The sequence below is a fragment of the Eutrigla gurnardus genome (genome assembly GCF_963514095.1).
Source record: "Eutrigla gurnardus genome assembly, chromosome: 22".
NCBI lineage: Eukaryota > Metazoa > Chordata > Actinopteri > Perciformes > Triglidae > Eutrigla > Eutrigla gurnardus.
In genome coordinates, this window is record NC_139933.1 from 3,710,860 (window position 1) to 3,731,022 (window position 20,163).

The 20,163-nt window shown below is 44.2% G+C and overlaps 2 protein-coding genes across 5 annotated transcripts; one reads left to right on the forward strand and one right to left on the reverse strand.

Moving 5' to 3' along the window:
• Window positions 1-523: 523 nt before the first annotated feature.
• c1qtnf1 (C1q and TNF related 1) lies at window positions 524-5,285 on the reverse strand. 2 transcript variants are annotated; one of them, XM_084040128.1, is made up of 4 exons: window positions 5,127-5,285; window positions 2,459-2,589; window positions 1,871-1,983; window positions 524-1,665 (listed from the first exon to the last, which is right to left on the reverse strand). In XM_084040128.1, exons 2-4 carry the CDS (start codon window positions 2,587-2,589, stop codon window positions 1,115-1,117), a joined length of 795 nt encoding a protein of 264 aa, XP_083896254.1. In that variant the 5' UTR covers window positions 5,127-5,285; the 3' UTR covers window positions 524-1,114. The 2 variants fall into 2 exon arrangements, with proteins under 2 accessions (XP_083896254.1, XP_083896253.1); XM_084040127.1 differs by having other exon boundaries at window positions 530-1,665; window positions 1,871-1,989; window positions 5,127-5,284.
• Window positions 5,286-9,221: 3,936 nt separating this feature from the next.
• Window positions 9,222-19,933, forward strand: csnk1db (casein kinase 1, delta b). 3 transcript variants are annotated; one of them, XM_084040215.1, is made up of 10 exons: window positions 9,222-9,459; window positions 11,878-11,988; window positions 12,555-12,703; window positions 13,588-13,816; window positions 13,944-14,114; window positions 14,224-14,372; window positions 14,882-15,050; window positions 15,172-15,311; window positions 15,756-15,821; window positions 18,229-19,933. In XM_084040215.1, the coding sequence occupies exons 1-9, from the start codon at window positions 9,384-9,386 to the stop codon at window positions 15,804-15,806; spliced, it is 1,245 nt and encodes a 414-aa protein (XP_083896341.1). In that variant the 5' UTR covers window positions 9,222-9,383; the 3' UTR covers window positions 15,807-15,821; window positions 18,229-19,933. The 3 variants fall into 3 exon arrangements, with proteins under 3 accessions (XP_083896341.1, XP_083896340.1, XP_083896342.1); XM_084040216.1 differs by having other exon boundaries at window positions 9,224-9,459; window positions 15,751-15,821; XM_084040214.1 differs by lacking the exon at window positions 15,756-15,821 and having other exon boundaries at window positions 9,223-9,459.
• The last annotated feature ends 230 nt before the right edge of the window (window positions 19,934-20,163 follow it).

Here is a 20,163-nt window from a genome sequence, read left to right on the forward strand (position 1 = left end):
GAGTGACGATAAACAATGCTGCAACTTTTTTCAGCAAATATATATATATATATATATATATATATATATATATATATATATATATATCTTGTACTGTCTCTTGTACAACAAATGATGCAGAGGATGAGAGGCTTTACGTTTGGTGTTCAGTGAGATGAAAAGCAAAGTGGTTATTTGTCTCACACACAAAGTAGATGAGAGCCAACTTCTGCATTGCAACACATTAGGTGTAATCTAGCTAATGGTCAATATATAATATATGGGGAAAAAAATGTGATTGAAGCTGTTTGGTTTCCTGCATGTTCAGCTGACCGCCTTATTCCTGTTATTAATGATACAACGAACATCCATCTGAACTCGCATGAGTCGGACTCTGGGCAAATCGCAGTCAAGTGTGCCACCATGTGGCGGTAGGGTGACATCAGCACTGGCCAGGGTTTACAAAGCTGAGAGTGCTTGTAGAGGACGGACTCCATTTATGTGTGTCATGTCACTAAATACTTGTTACAAGTGAGGAAAACACAAGAAAAGAGTCATAGACCGTCATTGAATGAAACACACACACCCAGGCCAGTAGAAACAGTTGATTTCATAACGAAACATGATGACATCACATTCATCATTAAAGACATTATAGCAAATATACACAAATATATAAATCTTCAATATTATCTTCAACCTTTAAAATGTTTTAAGTGATATGGTAGATCATTTAAATCAGAGGTCTTCCATGTTTTCCAGGCCAAGGACTCCTCAGCTTATATTGACCCCCTATTACATATCCTATAAAATTGAGTTGCTTATTAAACCAAGCCAATAATAATGTGTAGTACTGATCTCTATGAATTGTAATGTTCATATTACTGTACTGTTATACAGTACTGTTGTCAGCTTTCATGCTTTAATTTTCCAAAACAAATGAAGACATGCCAAGCAGGGAGCGTAGGACACAAGTAGTAACGTCCTTCTACAACCACTCAAATGTACTGCAGATATAAATCTGAGATAAGATTTATTGGGCGACCCTGATACTGCGGGTCCCGACCCAGTCTTTGGGACTGATATTTATTGTCTATATATATAAAAATATATATACAACCCGCTCCTCTCCTACCTACAACTCATGCTTGGGCTTGATCAGGTGTCCGTTGAAGGTGATGTACGCGTCAAAGTCGTCACTGAAGATGGCGTTCTCCCTCTCGCCTTTAAAGAGTCTGACCCAGACCTGGTCGTCCCGCTCCAGATCCAGCATCAGGCTCTGGCTCTGCATGACGGAGCGGTCGCTGGGCTGGGCGTAGAGGATCACCATCTCCCGCTCGTTGTGCATCACGTGCAGGTACGTCTCCTTCTCGTTCCACGTGTGCACGTTCAGGCTGAAGTAGTAGATGCCCGGCACGTAGCAGTAGAACTTACCGGTGAACATGTTGAAGTGGCCGTAGAGGTTGACCAGCTCGGTGTCGAACACCAGCGTCTGGAAGTAGTCATTGGAGTGCAGGCCCTTCTTGCGGGCGACGGAGAAGGCCGCGAAGTAGGACTTGCAGGGCTCGCCCGGGAGGCCCATGCTGCCTTTGCCGCCCTTTATTCCACCGGGACCTGGAGGACCCACATGGCCTGCTCTGCCTAATTTACCATGAGGTCCTCGTTCACCATTATCACCTTTCTCACCTAGGAGCATCAGAAAGAAAATTGCTGTATAGCATTGAAACAAATAAGGCGTCAAGGCTGTCATGATGCCTTTGAAGTAGAGCAAAGCCTTTATTAATTAGAAATGATCAAATTAAAAAAATACCAGCTGTCACCATAGGAAATTAAAATGTCTTTATATCAGTATCAGCTTTCAGAAACTGTAGCCACATGTGCTTCATCTGACCTTTGAGCAGAGTGATGTTGATCTGTGGTACTATCTGGTACTGTGGGTGGTGCTGGGACTGTTGGGGAGCCTCCTCTCCTGGGTCGCAGCATCTTTGACACTCCCTCACCTCCCTACTCCTTCACATGCGGTACAACAATGTAAGCATTTGTCTTTTAAATAGAAGTTCAAACTTGCCCATTGGTACCCATCTACCGAGCATCGGTGATAAGAGGTGCCTGCGCAGAACCCAACGGATATTCAAAGACAAAAAAATGCATACAAAAGGGGGACCATTTGCTCCAATACATTTATATTGTGTCCATTACTCTCATACACATTAGCTGTGGGCCAATAGAAACTAATATCATTGTGACACCCAATAATTATTTCATTTCAAGTTGAAGCACGCGCTGAAAGTCTGCTTTAGGCTGGTACATTTAAATATCTGGATTATGCTTTTGTTCATTTTCCTGAAAGCTTTTAAGATCAGTTATTAATCAAATTAAAAACAGCTTATATTCCCATTAAATAACCTTCTGTGGGACTATTGAAGGATTATCTCAGTTTATAGTAACACGATTGCATGCAGGCTGGACTGAAAGGTACCTGACATCTTGATGGTAGTTCTTTGGGTCACTACTGGGATCTGGATCTTTTCTCTCATCATAGGGTGTCCGGGAAGGGTCTACTGGACTGGCCCAGAGGAGCAGCAGGGCCCACACACATCCTGTGGTCATCTAACACACAAGAACAGTGTTCCTTCATAGACGTCATAGACAGATACCGAACACTGCATGATAACGTAAGTCACAAAACCTCTCTGAAGTCTTACAAAACGTTTCAGTATTTTTTGTTTTTCCACTTCTGTTGTTAATCTGATGAGTTGATTAGCCTGAAGTTCAAAGAGCTCTTTCTCATGTGGTCCACCCACGTTTAAACGTCTGTAGGTCCGTGTAAAGCACACATTAGAATGGTCACTCGGTGGAAAACACCAGATTTGTTGAGGATTAGAGTTTCCCCCGTGAAACCACGAGTCTCTGAACTCCACCTCTCAGGACATTCCACACACACACCATCCGTAACGTTTAGGTAAGATAATAGAATCCATGAAGTCATTGTGAACTTTGAAGACGGCATGCCTGCCCAATGTTCAACCGAGCAGAACTCACAGCAGTCTGCTTTTATTCCACTCAGTGGATCGCCCCTTTAAACATGAACCTTCAGCCAACAGGCCGTCCTAGCCCGCATGGCCGACCTGAGCCAAGGTCGGCTCCACGATGGATCCAGGTCTCTGTAAAGACGTGGGACCAACAGTCAGAGACCTCCCGTTGCCGGGTTACCTTGAGGTCTTATTTTCGTCACCATGATTGCATTCACCCCCACCCTTTGCCGTTCCCATCACCTAGCAACCTGCTGCAGTTGATAAGAAAGAGGGGAGGAAACTAATGTCATATGATCCATATTCATATTTTATTCTTATTATTTTTATATTATGATGGAGGATATGCTTTGTCATATATTTTTCAGGTTGAGGGGGGAAGAGGGAATCTCCCGCTGTGTTGATTAAAATCCAGTCGTCACAATGAATCTCAGGATAAGTTAGAGAAAAGGTGGATCCATCCGTAATCCATTGGCAATATTAATTTGAGTTTGCTTATTGTAATCTACAGTAATTAACTAATACTGAGTTCCAAAAGAGCAAGACGACACATATTGAAATATTTCTGGTCGTCTTTTAGTCAGGGTGAACACTGAATAAGGAATATTGATAACATTAATAGTCGAGGCAATCCTTTTAAAGTCCATACAAGTGTTCTGTATTGGCTTTTATGGAGTTTAACTTCTTAACTTTTGGTTTTTACTCATTCTTAATGTACCTGAGGGACAGTGGGAGATTATTATATGACCCACGACAGCCTTTTTTCCCTCGGTGGTCTTCGGTGGTGGTAACACAGAGCCTAGGAAATTGATTAAATGGGAGGACATTCACTTTAATATGCCAGAGTGAAATGATAAAGGAGTGCATTTCCATCTTTGTAAATCAGATTCCAACTCAGTCTTGCAGTTGTTTCTTATTCCAAGTATTTGTTCTGAACCGCAGGCATGTAGCTAATGGAAATCAGCTGTTTTGCAGATGAGTGAGGCAGATTCATTTTCCAAACCCTCAGATCTGACAACAGTTATAGAAACTCTTTGGAAAGGTGGGGAAGAGACATGAGTGACATGACAGAAGCAATCACCGGCAGACAGAGGAACGCCGTGCTGGGTTGAACGCATTGGTAAGAGGTTCATGACTGGCTGATTGTCCAACGGCCGGGGCCCCGGGGTTCGGGTGGGAGAGGGCCAGCCGAGGCCAGATCGACAAGATGCAGAGGCTGGTTTGGAGCGGATGCTCGCCGTCAACACGGTGGCATCGCGGGTTCGAATCAAAAGAACTTGAATTGTTGCATTAAAATGCCGTGTGGAGCTATGGCTGCCCAGAGAAAAAAGGCCATTCAGGACCATCAAAAGCTTTTGAAGAGTCAGTGATGACAGAAGTCAGTAATATGAAGAAGCTTGTGTGCATTGTCTGTTTTTCATCCTCATTCAAGTAATATTCCAAGTGAGAGGCTATACTTGATATTCCTGTGAAAGCTGGAGGGAGCTGCAGTGGGACTGGGTGTTGTTTTGGCCTTTTAATTCATAAACATGGGGCTCTTATTACATAATAATAAAGTGAAATAAAGTGATGTCATGGTCACATATTCCCAGAGTGACTGATTGTTGACATGAAAATGGGTGCTGAGCCAAAGCTGAGCTGTAATCCCACGAAGCGAACGTCATTATTATCTCCTGTGACTAACGCAGCAGCTTTCACTCACAAAGAATTAATCCGTGAATGTGATTTTTTAAAGATTGACAGCTGAAGTCCAGGATCCACTTCTACTGATTCCTGTATTCAAACTGCTTCAGCAGCAGCAGCAGCTGATGCTGATGGAAGTGTTGAGAGTTTTATTTTGGTGCTGCTGTCTCCTAAAGCCATGGGATGTACGGGGCATTCAAGGTCTGACATCTGGGAAAGTGTGTGTGTGTGTGTGTGTGTGTGTGTGTGTGTGTGTGTGTGTGTGTGTGTGTGTGTGTGTGTGTGTGTGTGTGTGTGTGTGTGTGTGTGTGTGTGTGTGTGTGTGTGTGTGTGTGTGTGTGTGTATTTCAGAGCACAACAACAGCATGAAGGACCCGATGCCATTCAATGTGTTTTTGAATCGTTTCCCTATAGAAAGTAGAGGAATCTTACTTTTGCCGTGATATTCCAGTCTGTCCCCCTCTGAAGAATGAACGTCTGGCTTCTCCCCTTCGTTTCTGTCTTCTTAGGTCGTCGTCCCGTCCGTCCCTCAGGTCATTCTCTTTCTCCTCACACACAGAACATAACACAATGTCGGCCAGAAAGCCTCGCTCCTCCGAACGGGTGGAGGAGGAGAAAATAAGGGAGGAAAAAGTGGCAAAATGAGGGAAGAGGAAGAGTGTCAAGCAACACTTAATGGTTCTGAGGAGGAGGAGCTCCAAGCACAAGTCGAACTAAAAGGGGAGAAGAAAAAAAAACAACAAAACAGAAGAAAAGAAACAGACGAGTGCTGTGTGAAGATACAGAATAGAACTAGAAGGTCAGTCTCTGTTCACTTTATTAACTACAAGTTCAAGTGTCTCTCCCATGTCCTTATCACTGGAGCCCATTCATGGGGCGACTAAATGACAATCACAATAATTATACTAATAATGACAATAATGGCTTCTTTATGAGAGCAGTTTTCATTGTCAAGTGTGGATACGACCCGGCATGACAGAACAAATCTGCACATCTGTTGCCCAGCATCAGTTCTGCATGTTGCAAGTGTTTTGTTGCCTGCAGACACAACAAGAGACACATTTTGGTATGTAGGATTTGTCTTATCTAGCAGTGAGGTTGTAAACAACAGAAACCTCTCTGTGTGCCAGGTGGAGGAAGTAGGGGTGGCTGATTCAAGATGTCTGTCTTCAGTCAAAACTCACTCTTCACTGCTGGCTTTTCTGAAATCATTTCTCACACTGCACTGATGGTTATGTCATTTTACATGCATGTTGTCTGTTGTTGTGTGCTGCGTTGGATTGCCTTGTTGCTGAAACGCGCTGCGTAAATAAACATGCCTCGCCTTGACACCGCAGGTCGTGGCTTCCGTCTGAAGGAATTTCTCAGCCGGCGTCAACATGCAGCAATCTGGTGAGGGCGGGAGACAAAAACAAGGAGGAGGAGATGTTGATATGGATGATGGATCCCTGGTAGAGACCCCATCTTGACCCAGCAGTATAGCCTTGTAACTTGTAACCCCCAACACCCAGTCTACAATTAGCCTGCATGCTCTGGCCAGACCTCCCACTTACCTGACCTGGTCTTGATGCACTGGGACTACCTGCATATGAGAGGACCCACATTTGTAGAATTAGCAGGACTCTCTGGAGAAAAGGTTGGGTCATCAAAGCATCCCTTCAATCCTCTCCCGTCTCCACATTCAGAGCAGCATCTTATATTATAACACATACTGTATCTACAAACATATCCACTACTCATTACTCATATAGTCAATTCACTGCACTACCTCCAAACGCCCACTAGATGTCACCCTTAGTTGGAACTCAGACTGCTGCAGATGTCATTGAGATGAGATTGTTTTTCAGTGTGATTGTCATCACAACATCAGCTGTTTCCCATCAGTGGATCCCATTTTTCAAATGTAAAATTCCTGAATTATCAGCATTCGGCTGTTTAATCTCCTCCTGTTATCTTCATCTAAGAATCCATGCACGCTTTTTACATACATGGCTTTCTGCAGACATGCTGATGTGAACATGTTTATGTGTAAAGCACTTCCTGTCAGGTAAACCCATAGTGATATGGGTGAGCAATATCTACCTGGTAGGGTCTCCCTAAGGCAAACTAGTCCCAGGACGGGGGACAGACTTATCACAAAGAGGCTGTGAATCTGCCAGAAAAGAGCTTTTCTTTGAATGATAAAATGCATCAAATTTCATGTCACAATTTTAGACACTAGTACAACAAATTGCGCGGTAGCGACCTGTCAAACACAAGGTAGCCCCGCCCTAACGCATATCCCCTGCTTTCTGGTCTGAATATGAATATCGTCCCATAACTGATGCAGGCTATATGATATGGAAATGATACTAAATATATCTATGATATATGACAGACAGCCCTGATTTACATATAGAATAAATATAGTATGCATGGCGTACTGTATCGTGTATCATCCCTCCACCTTTACAGGATGTACCATAAGGGTCACTGTGGCTGAATACACACTCATGCATCCCCTGCTTTCTGCTCTGTTGGACTCTAAATGGACCATAATGTACTAAATGAACATCATGCTGGATTGAAGAAGACTTGAAACTAGAGATTGAGACCATAAACTCATGTTTACAATGTTTACTGAGATAATACATCAAGAGAGAAATAGTAGTCGTCATTTTCTCATAGACTTTAATGGAATCAGGAGTCGCCCCCTGATGGCCAGCAGAGAGAATGCGAGTTGAAGGCACTTCAGCGTTGACTGCCCTGGTTTGGATGCAGGGATAGAGAGCAGTAACCCTTTCATGATTGGATTACTCCACCTAAAACTGTGGCAGCTCCCCAACCAGCTGAGAGTACACTCTGTCCTAAAGTGTCAAGTGCCCTTATGTTGCACTGTTTTCACACATTTACATTTCAAATGATACAAAATTGTATTTCATTACACAGTTTATTTGTGTATTTTCCAATGTAGTTTGATATTATATTTCAACCAGGAAGTAAATGATCACCAAAAACATGTCTCAAGCTTGTGGAACAACTGACGTCTTCTTAAGCTGTGGAGTTGTTGTCACTGTTCCTACAGGATGTGAATGCAGAGTGCAGATTCCATGCAGCGCGTTGCTCTGCACGTGCAAGAGGATTACCCAATCTGGGGAACAACAGGTCTGCCATGTGAGCTGCCTCGGTGTCATGTTGACTGGCCTGCAGGCAACCAATGGGAAAAAATCCTGCGTGGCCGGTGCACATGCAGCCAATGAGAAAAATCTGCACTCGGGGTCTGTGGGCGTGGCTTTTGGGGGGAGCTGGAGCTGACATAATTTATGGGTACATGTAGGAGCTGCTCTCTGCCTCTCCGTCTGTCTGTCTATCTTGCTTTTATGTTTTTAATCCAACACACAATTCAAGCAAATAAAAAAAGAAAATGACACTTTCCCACATGGATGTGAAAACAAGCTCTCATTGTCAGAGGATAATCAGTTTTAGGGGCGAGCGTGTGCACGAATGCTGTGGGTTAAACAAATGCTGTAACAACACACAATAATGATTTTTATCTCCATCCCCACACTTGTCTCTGTGTGACAACCGAAACTGGTTTCGACAACAGCAGATCAAATTACATTCACAGGAAGTGGGAGTCAGATGTTTTGGGTAACCTGACGGATGTCTCGCACGCAAAGCAGGGGAGAGTTTGTTGACACAACCATTTTACAATACAAAGGGAATTTATGTGCACGGTTGCATTTCAACATATTGCTCACAGCTCTTGTCATTACAACATGGCAATAAATGCAAAACAACTCGCACACACGTGTTGTATTAATGTGAGCTCCCAGCTTACAACAGGGCACCCTTTTAAGGCTGTATGTGCAGCATGTGTTGCCATATTATGCATTACACAGTTATAGCTATCAATTACTCCATTTGTCTTGTTTTAATCTTCATCTATATTTGATAATGCCTGGATAATTTAATAATCTGTCACAAAATACTTTCTTTGCCAAGGAAGCAAAATGTGTCGCCTAATTGTGTTTACCCTAATTAATTTGTATTCTACTACAAATGCATAGCAAACACAACATATTATTTACAAAGCATTATTGAATGTTATGACGTAGCCTGTCCTAAATAGGAAATATGGATACGTTTCTTAATCCTAAATCACATTTCCATGTTTTCAAACGGCCTAACTTCTGTGTATTACTGTACTAGTGTTGTTCTGCCTGTGGTTGCTAGGGGAAGTGACGTCAGTAGCGACGGGCAGCTTTCACGGCGCAGGGGAAAAAATCCGACAGCGGAGTGAAGCTGCGTACGATTAAGTCTATCGGCAAGAAATCCGTCTCCATCCTTACGTTTTGGGCTAATAACGACATCCAAAATACGGAGAGCATAAGCTACGCATTTCACAGCATCGAAGGACGTCGATATTTCTGAACTTCGTATCTCGGAAAGATAAGAAAAAGATGGTGAATTTGTGTCTAGTTCGATAGCGGAACTGGGTTTCTGGTGGAGAGAGGCGGGGGGGCGGGGGTATGTGAATCAAGGAGGGTTGTAAACCAGTCAAGAAGGAAGGTGGAATATTTTTTTTTTGCAGAGCTAGCGTAAACAAAAGGGCAAAAAAGCGGAACATTTAGGATACGCGACGTTGAACTACAAAAAGGTACAAACACGAAGCGAACGGACGTAGCTAACGTTTGCTAAAATAGCGAAATGGAGCTGAGAGTGGGGAACCGATACCGACTGGGCAGAAAAATCGGTAGCGGATCTTTCGGGGACATCTATTTGGGTGAGTAAACATCTTTTCCCTTCAACTTGCGCGTACTTTAAAGAATCAAAAATACCTGCTTTAAAAAAAATGTCCGAGCATTAGCTTCATAATATCACGTATTTAAGCTAGGTTTAAGCCACCAGGCTAGCTGCTACTTGTCCTTAATGTTACCTCTGTGTTGCTAAATCAACCAACAACCCATTAAAATGATATAAAAGGCGATGTGAGTTGATATACCTTTGTCATTGGAGGCGTTGTGGAAAATACAGGTGAGACAGCTAGCTTGTTTATCTGGCATTTATGTGGAAAAACCAGGGGACACTTCAAACTGCTGCTGGTTTTTGTTCATCTTTACGGACCGTGTGTAACGCTACTTACGAAGAACAAAGTGTTTTTTTCCCCCTCTAAGCCCAAAATTACAGTTGTTTTCCCCAGTTAGGTGAGCTAACTACCACGGCCGAGACACGGGACATAAACCACGGATATTACGACATGGCCATATATGTTTACAACTGTTACACGGTTGTCAATTTAAAATATATAATGGCAAACTAGTGGTGTATCTGACAGGCAACACTTAACTTGCCATAGAGGAGACTTCAACTGGAGCTAATATCTAGTTGCACCAACTAGGTTGTATCAGCAACAACAACAACCTAAGTACAGAAGCAACGTCATTAACCTATAAGCCTCCAGTGTTTCGGTGATGATGCTTTCAAAGTTAAACTGATGGTGTGATCTTTTGTTCTGTTGTGTCATTGTGTTCCTCTCCTGGCTGCCTTGTACAGTTTGCAACAAGCTGTCTGAAATTGCTGTGATGCAATCCTCCCCTAAATGTTTTTTTCCATTGGCTTGCCGCTCACTCTTTGCACAGCCCAAGACATGACCCAGCCTGCCATTTCAAATGTCACTGTGGGTTTCGCTTTTTCAAGCTGTAACATGGATAAGCGTCCACGTTTGACAGGCAGCAGCTAAGAGTTTTATGCTCCCATACTGCAGAATTTATTTGAATCTGGTTGTTGACGTTTTAGCCAGCGGTATAGATGACCAGCTAAGTGAATGTGTGGCCTACGCCGCCGTCTGTCGGCTAATCCCAGTCCTGAGGATGACGGCAGCTGGATTGCGAGGCCGTTCTGCCCCTCAGACCTGAGGCACGATGAACAGAAACTGGTGCCCTCGACCTCAAAACTGCCACCCTCCTTTCAGTGTTTTTTTTCTACGAGGTTGCTTCTGTTAGTTTCTGTCACCCGTTTGATGGATTCGCCGTTGAGTAGTCATGGGAATGTGTTTGTGATCACATAAACACTGGGTGCGCTGGTTTTTCCAGTTGATGAAGATGTCGGTTAGCTCTCAGGCAAAATGGCTTTTGATAATGTAGGACAAGAAAATCCTCTCAGGTAATGGTTATTCATGAGTCAATCTTTCCATGTCATAATGAGTTATTGGAGGAGTTGATTTCTCTTATGCCGGGTCACACAGCTTGTAATATGGTGTCTAGATGTTGACATGCAACTTGTATTTGCACAGGATTTATACCGTTATTCTACTGTAACTGAACCTGGATCCAGCAGTTACCAAACGCTGTTTTTAGGGCTACAACTAAGACTTTTTCCTTTTCACTTCATCATATGATGTTTGGCATTTAGCTTGATAAACATCTATTATCAAAATTGTTGATTTTATCCATCAGCTATTCCAACATTAAAACCCACGAGACAAACACGTGGTGGTGTCTAAAGTCTGTCATCAGTGTCATAATGCAAATGATAGTTTTTTATAAAATACATCATGACAACTTTCTGCACTTTTGTGATGCTCGATGCGACCACAGGCCAAGTTGTACTGCTGGGATGATTTGTGTTTATTTGCATTAGTCCCGTCGTGGCAAAAATAACCACAATCGGTGCTTTGTGCATGTTGTTGTCTCTATGTCTAGTTAAAATCATCTGCATGTCGGTGGCGACAGAAGGAGAATATCAACTCTGATGGGTTTTCACCACATGAACTTTGTAGTAAACAAACAATGTGCACATCTCCCCTCCCCCTTCCTACTGAAATGTGATCTCCTTCATGTTGCTGTGCTCTTGTCAGACACTAGTGGCTCCATTACCCTGTTTTTTAAAAAAAAATTACATTTTCGTATTGGTTATAGCTTGCAGTTGATTTACGACATGGGCATGCACTGCAACAGGAAATAAATGCGGAAGCATTTGTAATCTTTACATTTAAAACTGCTAAATATATAGTGTATATTAGTGTATGTCTCACACATACATTACACGCACCAATGCTAAAATTTCACACAATTATCTCCTCTGTTCTCGTGTTTCACTGAGTGCAGTGGAGATAAGTAGGTGCCCCTAGGTTTGATTTTTTTTCTTGCACTAGTGGGGTGTACTAGTCCATAATGTGTATTACCTTTTTGTCCATTTCCAGGCACAGATATTTCCGTGGGCGAAGAGGTTGCGATTAAGTTGGAATGTGTGAAGACCAAACACCCCCAGCTCCACATCGAGAGCAAAATCTACAAGATGATGCAAGGAGGAGGTGACTATCTGCTCCCAATACTCATCCTCATCCCTCATTATACTTCTTTATCAATCTCAGCCCTATTGTGCCCAGTTTCCGTCTCCTCTTCACCCCCCAACGCCCCCTAGTCACATGATCTTTTTTTTTTCTTACTGTACCCATATCTGATCCTTCCTCCTCCATGTAAATGTGATGGCCACATGATGAGTCACCAAACAAATCTGACTGCAACGTAGAAATAAAATTTACTGGGACTCTGAAGCCACACCTGTGGGTGAAGGCACACGACTGGAAATGATGTAACCCTCTCTATTTATCCAACAATCATGACCTCATGAGAGATGAGTCATGGGACGATATGAATATGTCATGTCATGTTTATCCTATGAATCACACATTCAGAATCATAGGAGTTGGATAGAAACTAGTAATAGTGCAGAGAGCAAAGACATGATTGTGATTGAAGTTACAACCCATACAGCGTCATCTCTTCAGAAAAGGAAGTTTATCATCAGACGGTGTTCCCTAGACTACTTGTTTCTCTTCTTACCGTTGTTACAGCGTTTACTCCTGTGTTTTTGCAGTGGGAATTCCATCAATAAAGTGGTGTGGAGCAGAAGGTGACTACAATGTGATGGTGATGGAGCTGCTGGGACCCAGTCTGGAGGATCTCTTCAACTTCTGCTCTCGCAAGTTCAGCCTGAAGACAGTCCTGCTGCTCGCCGATCAGATGGTGAGACCGCCTACTCAACTCACACACAATATAAATAATATATTAGAATACACTATAAATACACCACACTACCACAGCTACAGTATAAAATATTAACATAGGATAACAGACTGTATATATGTACATATGTGCAAATTTGCAGCTGGTTTTGTTTTGAATTAAATAAAAATGAGGTAGCAGGATAATAAAACAATTTTTTAAAAACAATGCGCAAATTCACCTTGTGCAGCTATAGAAGAAGCAGAACAAAAACTCTCCAGCTGAGAGTTCTCTGTAAGACAGAGGTGAGGTGTTGTACTGGGTTATTGCTCTGGGCAGGACGGAGCAGCCATGAAAGGCGCTGGCCTGTCCATCTGGAGCAAGTTGTGGTTCAATGTCTTGCCCAAGGACAGTTGAACATGTGGACAGGAGGAGCCAGGGATGGAACCGCCAACCCTGTGATTAGTGGACGAGCCGCTCCACTTCCTGAGCCAAAACTGCTCCTAAACCATCAAAACTCTTTGTGAAAACAATTCCAACATAAAGCAAAACATGTATAGAATGCACTTCAGGAGTGGCTGGTCCACCTTAACCACAGTCCATCTTAAGTGAGCCTGAGCTGCACTTGTTGCTAATCCTTTACTTTAATCAGCAGGTGGAAAGTAAAACTCAAACTACAACGACTGTACACACACAGTCAGCTGTAGTAATCCAGCTGACGTGTGTCTTGCTATGCACACTGATTGCAGCTCAGTGAAATTCACCGAGCACCTCTGGGTGATGGCATATACTCAGACAGGATGGCGTTTGGTTTCCCACATCTACAGAGCAGCAACTCAATTGCCGAAAACCCGCATATTAACACGGTGTTGTGATCTAATTATTTTTGTTCTTCTCCACCACAGATCAGTCGCATCGAGTACATTCACTCCAAGAACTTCATCCACAGAGATGTGAAACCGGATAACTTCCTGATGGGACTGGGCAAAAAGGGCAACCTGGTCTACATCATCGACTTTGGCCTGGCTAAAAAATATCGAGACGCTCGCACACACCAGCACATCCCCTACCGCGAGAACAAGAACCTGACTGGCACCGCACGCTACGCCTCCATCAACACACATCTGGGGATTGGTAATAAAAAACACACACACATTGATAGTTTGAATGCCTTTCTCAGACCATTTAAAACTGTATTTTTGGAATCCAGTTATGACACTTTTTCATCACCCATCCTCTTGTCTGTTGTCTCCCTCTACAGAGCAGTCGAGGCGTGACGACCTGGAGTCCTTGGGCTATGTTCTCATGTATTTTAATCTGGGCTCATTGCCTTGGCAAGGCCTCAAGGCTGCTACCAAGAGGCAGAAGTATGAACGCATCAGTGAGAAGAAAATGTCCACCCCTATCGAGGTGCTTTGCAAAGGATACCCCTGTGAGTCTCAATTCATTTTCGGCTCTCTTCATGACTGCATAATTCTGTATCTACCAATAATATTCAAGAGCAGTCAGCTGATGAAATGTTTTCTCCCTCTCTGTCACAGCCGAGTTTGCGACCTACCTGAATTTCTGTCGCTCCCTGCGCTTCGATGACAAACCCGACTACTCGTACCTCCGGCAACTCTTCAGGAACTTGTTCCACAGGCAGGGCTTCTCTTACGACTATGTCTTTGACTGGAACATGCTCAAGTTTGTGAGTACTAATCATAATGTCTCAGTTGTTTGTGGTTGAAACTTGAGCGTCAATATATACTGAAGCGTTTGTAGATACCTGCGTTAATTTGAAGGGAGGCATTTGTGTGTTTTATAACGGATTAGCAAAAGTCAAAACTAATGTTTTGGGATTTAAATAATTAACCATTTTTATTCACCTCAAGGTTTTATTTTTAGTACGATTGAAAATCCTTTGAAAACGCATCCAAGCAGAGGAGATTATTGAGTTAGACTGATATGTAGACTGAGCACTGTGCCAGACTCCAGTTTAAAGAAATAGCCTTTTAAATGCAACCAGTCACATGGTAACTCAGTTAACGTGTTTGCTCTGATTCATTTGGAATGCAGTTAACACGCCAGTCACAATTTAGCTGTAATGAAAGTCGACTCCTGGTATTTGCTCCTAGTCTTTTGGAAGGAGGAAACGACCCGAGTGAAAGAGTGTAGCCTGTCGAGTTTGATGGATTTCTCTGTTATCGTCGTACTCAGGGAGCCAACCGTGCAGCAGAGGAAGCAGAGAGAGAGCGCCGGGACCGGGAGGACAGGCTGAGGCACGGCAGGAACCCAGGGGCCCGAGGGATCCCCGCTGCATCAGGACGACCACGAGGAACCCAAGACGGAGCCCCGCCCACCCCGCTAACGCCCACCTCACACACAGGTCGGTTCAGTTCTAGACTCGATCAGACATGATCCCGAAGGCTTCAGTCATTGTAACAGTATTTCTGATTTCTGTCATCATATCCACTCCCTCCTCTCTGTTTCCGATCCGTGATCTGCAGCGAACACATCCCCTCGACAAGTGTCCGGTATGGAACGCGAACGAAAGGTCAGCATGCGACTGCACCGCGGCGCTCCTGTCAACGTGTCGTCCTCGGACCTAACGGGACGGCAGGACACGTCCCGCATGTCCACCTCACAGGTACAAGACCCATCTGCTTTCTTCTTAGAGGGTCTGCTAACCCACTAGCATAAGCAGAAACTTTATACCTACCATAGATCATTCCACCTCACCCCCAGGCTAGGGTTGAAGAAGAAGCCTTTTCTTTTAACTTAACAGTAAGCAGATAGGACTACATTTTTAAAGTTTAGTAAACTTCATGGAATCTTGCTATTTCATAACATCATAAGACGATAGTCTCTGATTACTGGAGAGTTTTGGTCTACATGATTTACTGATGTGTACAGCCCCAGACAGAAGAAAGTCTCAACACTCACTTGTTGCAGCAGCCCAGCCTCGTGTTTTTCTTGTTAGACACGTGCTGTTATTCACACAGTGTTCACCAGATGTGTGGTTGGATCAGGATGTGGGTTCTGACTTGACATATTGGGCCTTCTCTCTCCCTTCCCCCCAACCTCAGAATAGTATTCCATACGAGCATCACGCCAAGTAGACGCTCGCCACGTCCTTGTGTGACGGCGGCAACACTGGGTGAGTTCTGTCCCTAAAGCACCAGGGATGCATGGGTCCAGATACCAGTTCTTCACCGGGCTGCCTCAGAGACTCGTGTTCAATCCTGGTTCCAGCGTCTTCTCACCTCCCAGACTTTTGTCTGCCATTTTTATTTCCAAGGCAAATTCTCTTAAGCGGACAAGGAATCAGGGGTGAACACGTCCCGTCTGTGAATGAGACTTGGCTTGAGGCGACTGGTTATTGATGTCATGTTACATAATACCATCACAGCCGTCAAGCAGTACATCCACCCGGCTGTTGATGACATCATAGCTGCATCGTGTCAGCCTAAGTCTCATTGAACAGTCCCATACTGACTCCGTAGAAGGGTCCTCTGAGAACTGGAGTGGATAATGCATCGTGGTGCAGAGTCTTAAGAATGTAACTCCCTTATTGCCTGCTCAGGGTTGACGTAATGCCCCTTTAATCAGCTCTGTGCCTGTGGCTTGTTGCTTGCACTGTTGGTGTGACGCCCTCAATAGCAGGCCTGCAGCTAAAGCATCCAGAAGGAATGTACCTACCTCCCTCCCTACACCAACCCACCCACCCACCTACCCACCCCTCCAGCCTTGCTTGGTGCAGTCCAGCGTTATTTTCACCTTTCTGTCTCCCTGGTCTTTCACGCTAAAACACCTGCATGATATAAAGCTGCTCCTGTCCAACTCGTCATTCAGCTTTGTCACGGCTGTGGCTGAAAGCAAGTTGTAGAGAACGGGAAGGGTCGGGGGGATCAGTTTTTGTTTTTTGTCTATGTTCAAAACTCCAAGGAACAGACTGTTGACTTCCCGTGTCAGAGGTTGCTGGAACAAAACACTGGCAATAAACCTCCACGCGACTACCAGGAAAAAGATACCCGGGTTGATCCGTCCAACAGCTGCATCCCCAGGTCTTTTCCACTACAGGAGGTTGACAACCCGTAACTTCACATGTAGCCATTGTCAAGGGTTCTGTTTTTATTTCCACTCTACTTTCCCGGCTTTGGAGGGCAAGTTCCTGAACCTGAATATTTGGCACCGTCCAGGCGGAAAACAAGCTCCTTCACTTCCCTGTCTTGTGATTCGGTGATGACTCGAGCAGCGGGATGTTTTTTCTGTGGTATGGAGAGAGTGGGAGCTCCACAGAATGACTTTGATAACTGCTTGTGCTCGACTTGCCTTTTATTTATCAGGTGGAGGTGTGTTGCTCAGCTTGGAGAGGCTCTAATTTCTTGGGTTGCCAGTTGCTCTGGAGAGAGGTTTCACATTTGTTCGATACGACGAAGGCAACACGACGTTATCCTCTCATCAGTCGGCTGCAACAATAACCTCACGAACAAACGTGTTTATCGTTCATCAGCAGCTGCAGTGTGACGCTAAACAAACTCCACCACATCAGTTCATTTAGCTGTGAAGTCGTCAGCTGTGTCTCTGCTGATAGAATCTGTCAGGGTTTCACTAATGTAGGAAAGAGAGAGCGTGACAGTGAATATGCAGCTGTAACATAACAACATCCCGACTGTAAACTCTGCTCTGAAACAACAGCATTATGTTGTATTTGTTACAGTCAGAAAGTGAGGATTATCTGATGAAAATACATGTTTTCAACGTTATTGTTAGAACTATAATGGCGTTATTAACTACTCATATACCTGTACTTGGTCTGAAGAAAGTGGTATGGGTGCATCCTTGGTCTGTATTGAACCTGGACCTTGCAGGTTCTTACTGGGTCGGGTTATGTGAAGCTCCAGATTACAGCTTGTTGAGGTCCTGTAGTGGAAATAAAACTCATATTAGCTTCAGCTGAACTTCAACAAGCATTTTACCCCAGAATGACTAATGGTTACTTGTAGTGTAGTCACTCTACAGAGGGATCCGTCACAGCCGGTAATGAAGAGGAGTTACTCCGTTATGTGTCCTCACAGCCTTGTTGTTGTCGAGCGGTTAGAATAATCACTGGCTGTCGGCGAACGCACCGCAGCGCTGCGGCTGCTTCACAGCTGTGCCACTAATCGTTGCACTCCTTGACCTTTTTACTCTGTGTTTTAATTTCATACGTTTTTGCAATTTCCACGCATGCTGATGCTGTAAGCCCTCTGGTAGCTTGTTAGTTCTCCACAGCTGTATTAAGGTTTGTTTTTCTATGAAGGGGTATGAATTTGTCCCAATTATGTCATTTAAAAGAAAAATATTGGGATGTGAGCACCAATCAGCCACCCTTCATTCCTGCAGCTGTTTTCCCTCTGTTTCCAAATTGCACTGTTTTTGTTTGTTTGTTGATAAGCTTTTAGTATTTTGAGTATTCTAGGCTTTAAACACGTTTAGCCTGTAGTTGAATTCAAAGGCTGGCAGCCATGGAAGCGTGTTGCCCCCGTCTGACCCTCCTGCTTCCTGTCCTCTGTTTCCTCTAGATGGTGTCCGGCGTACCGACGGCAGGTCTCCATCTCCTAGCTCCTCGATGAGCTCCCCCCCACAATGCACCCTGGTGGACCAAGCCCTGTTCACTCAGAAGTAATCTGACCTACTAATACTACTATTCATCAGCTCTACTACAGCTACTATTGGAAGCCAGCTTCTGACTCGGCACAAACTGCTTTCTGACCGACTACTCTCCGTACTGTTGCCCCCCCAAAAAAACAAAAAATGCCCCAAAACATTAACTTGTGCCGGACCTCAGGACCCCCCCATGGCCACCCCCCCTCGCCTCCACCACATTCTGAATGAACAGTGCTTTGTCCGGGGCAAACACGGCAGCCAGTCTTTTCTAGGACCCCGACTGACTGATGAAACAACAGCTAAGGCTCCTTCCTCTGCAGAAACATTTCTCCACAATCACTGTCTGCTAGTTCATACCTGATTAAGAAAACCGCTTTTCTCTCTTTTGTGCAGTAAAGTGTATGAAGCTGAACCAGCAGCTCACACACGCAAACACACACACACACACACACACGATATGTATGGTAGTTTTTGGGGTGTGATGATTTTCGTTGGTATTTGCAGGATTCATTCCCTCCTCCTCCCAGTCCCCTTTTTCCGTTTTTAACCACCACCACTGACGGCTCTCTTCCGTAACTATATAGCCATGTGTATTCAATAAAAAGAAAGTACTTCTTTGCATGTTTTACAGGTGAGCCTTCAGCGTCGGGTGTGTGTGAGGCTTCGAGTGCGAGTTGAACCCACGAACGTTACCAAATAGAAGGTGCTTTGGTATCGCGGGTGTGGGGGGAAGGTCGCGTATTCACCCATTAGTCACCTGTCTGTCCCACCTCCAGGTTTGGGTGTGCTGTCCAATGAGCCCTGTCCCCCCCCCCCCCCCCCCCCCCCCCTTTCTAGTGTTGTGTACAAAAGAAGTGCACTTTATTTAGGGGGGAGGGGGCAAGGGCATCATCGGACACATTTGACCAGGTGTCCGTTTCACTGTGTACAGATAAACATTGTTGTTTTTTGTTTCTCATTTGTATCATTTTAAGCTGTGAATTACTTGTAATATTGATGTGTAAATGTTTGCTCATCTGTAAAGATGGGTCTGAACATGACTTCTAGGCTTCTTCCAGGAACCTAGGTGCTGCAATGTTTTTTTTGTTTTGGACCGCCATAAATGTAGTAGTCTCCCCATCAGTCTGTCAGAGCCGCGGAGTCATTCCAGGAATCAGTGCCGTGTGCAGACGTCTCGCTGAATGTGAGAGACACTGCGACGGCTCTCGGTATCGGAGCCTCGGTGATCCTGCACCAGTGTGGCACTGAAATCCAGTACTTTGTGAATCCTGTTCCAACGATTCTTGATTCTTTGTTGAGGGAAGCTGAACTTGGTCCTTTTCACAAGCTTCTCCAGCAGCAGCAGCGCTTCGTTTTCTCTCTTCTTTTCTATTTAACACAACCCGTCTGACCCTTCTGGCTTCGATGAATAACTCTGCCATGTCCGTCAGAGTGAAAATGGCCAGTTGGGAGTTCTTTCTTCTTGCCGCGCATTGGATTTTTGACCCTTGACCTCTTCGGTCAGTCGCTCAACACCTAGTGAATTATGTAAGCAACCAGATCAGCAAGATTCACTTTCTCACATTTATATTTGCCACTGTATTTGTGTACTGAAAACTGTAAATAAATGATTTACTTGTATTACTTTTTTTTGGTCTGTTTGTCACAGATGTGAATAAGTCAGTTAGTCTCAGTGACCAGCAGGGGGTGCTACACATCTTTGAAGCAGTAAAGCTGGGAGGTCTGATGCTACTGCCTCCAAATAACTGATCACTGTGGAATTTAAGCATCGGTGTCATTTTTGAAAGCACAATGTTATTTTTTATTATCTCGATAATCATAAAAATATGCTTAAAACTCACTGAAACATA

Coding starts and splice junctions, on each gene's coding strand:
- c1qtnf1 (XM_084040127.1), bottom strand. CDS start 2,589: ATGACCACAGGATGTGTGTGGGCCCTGCTGCTCCTCTGGGCCAGTCCA. Junction 1,990..2,458: donor AACTACCATCAAGATGTCAG/GTACCTTTCAGT, acceptor CCGCATGTGAAG/GAGTAGGGAGGTGAGGGAGT. Junction 1,666..1,870: donor CAACATCACTCTGCTCAAAG/GTCAGATGAAGC, acceptor TGATGCTCCTAG/GTGAGAAAGGTGATAATGGT.
- csnk1db (XM_084040215.1), top strand. CDS start 9,384: ATGGAGCTGAGAGTGGGGAACCGATACCGACTGGGCAGAAAAATCGGT. Junction 9,460..11,877: donor TTTCGGGGACATCTATTTGG/GTGAGTAAACAT, acceptor GTCCATTTCCAG/GCACAGATATTTCCGTGGGC. Junction 15,312..15,755: donor CCCGCATGTCCACCTCACAG/GTACAAGACCCA, acceptor ACCTCAGAATAG/TATTCCATACGAGCATCACG.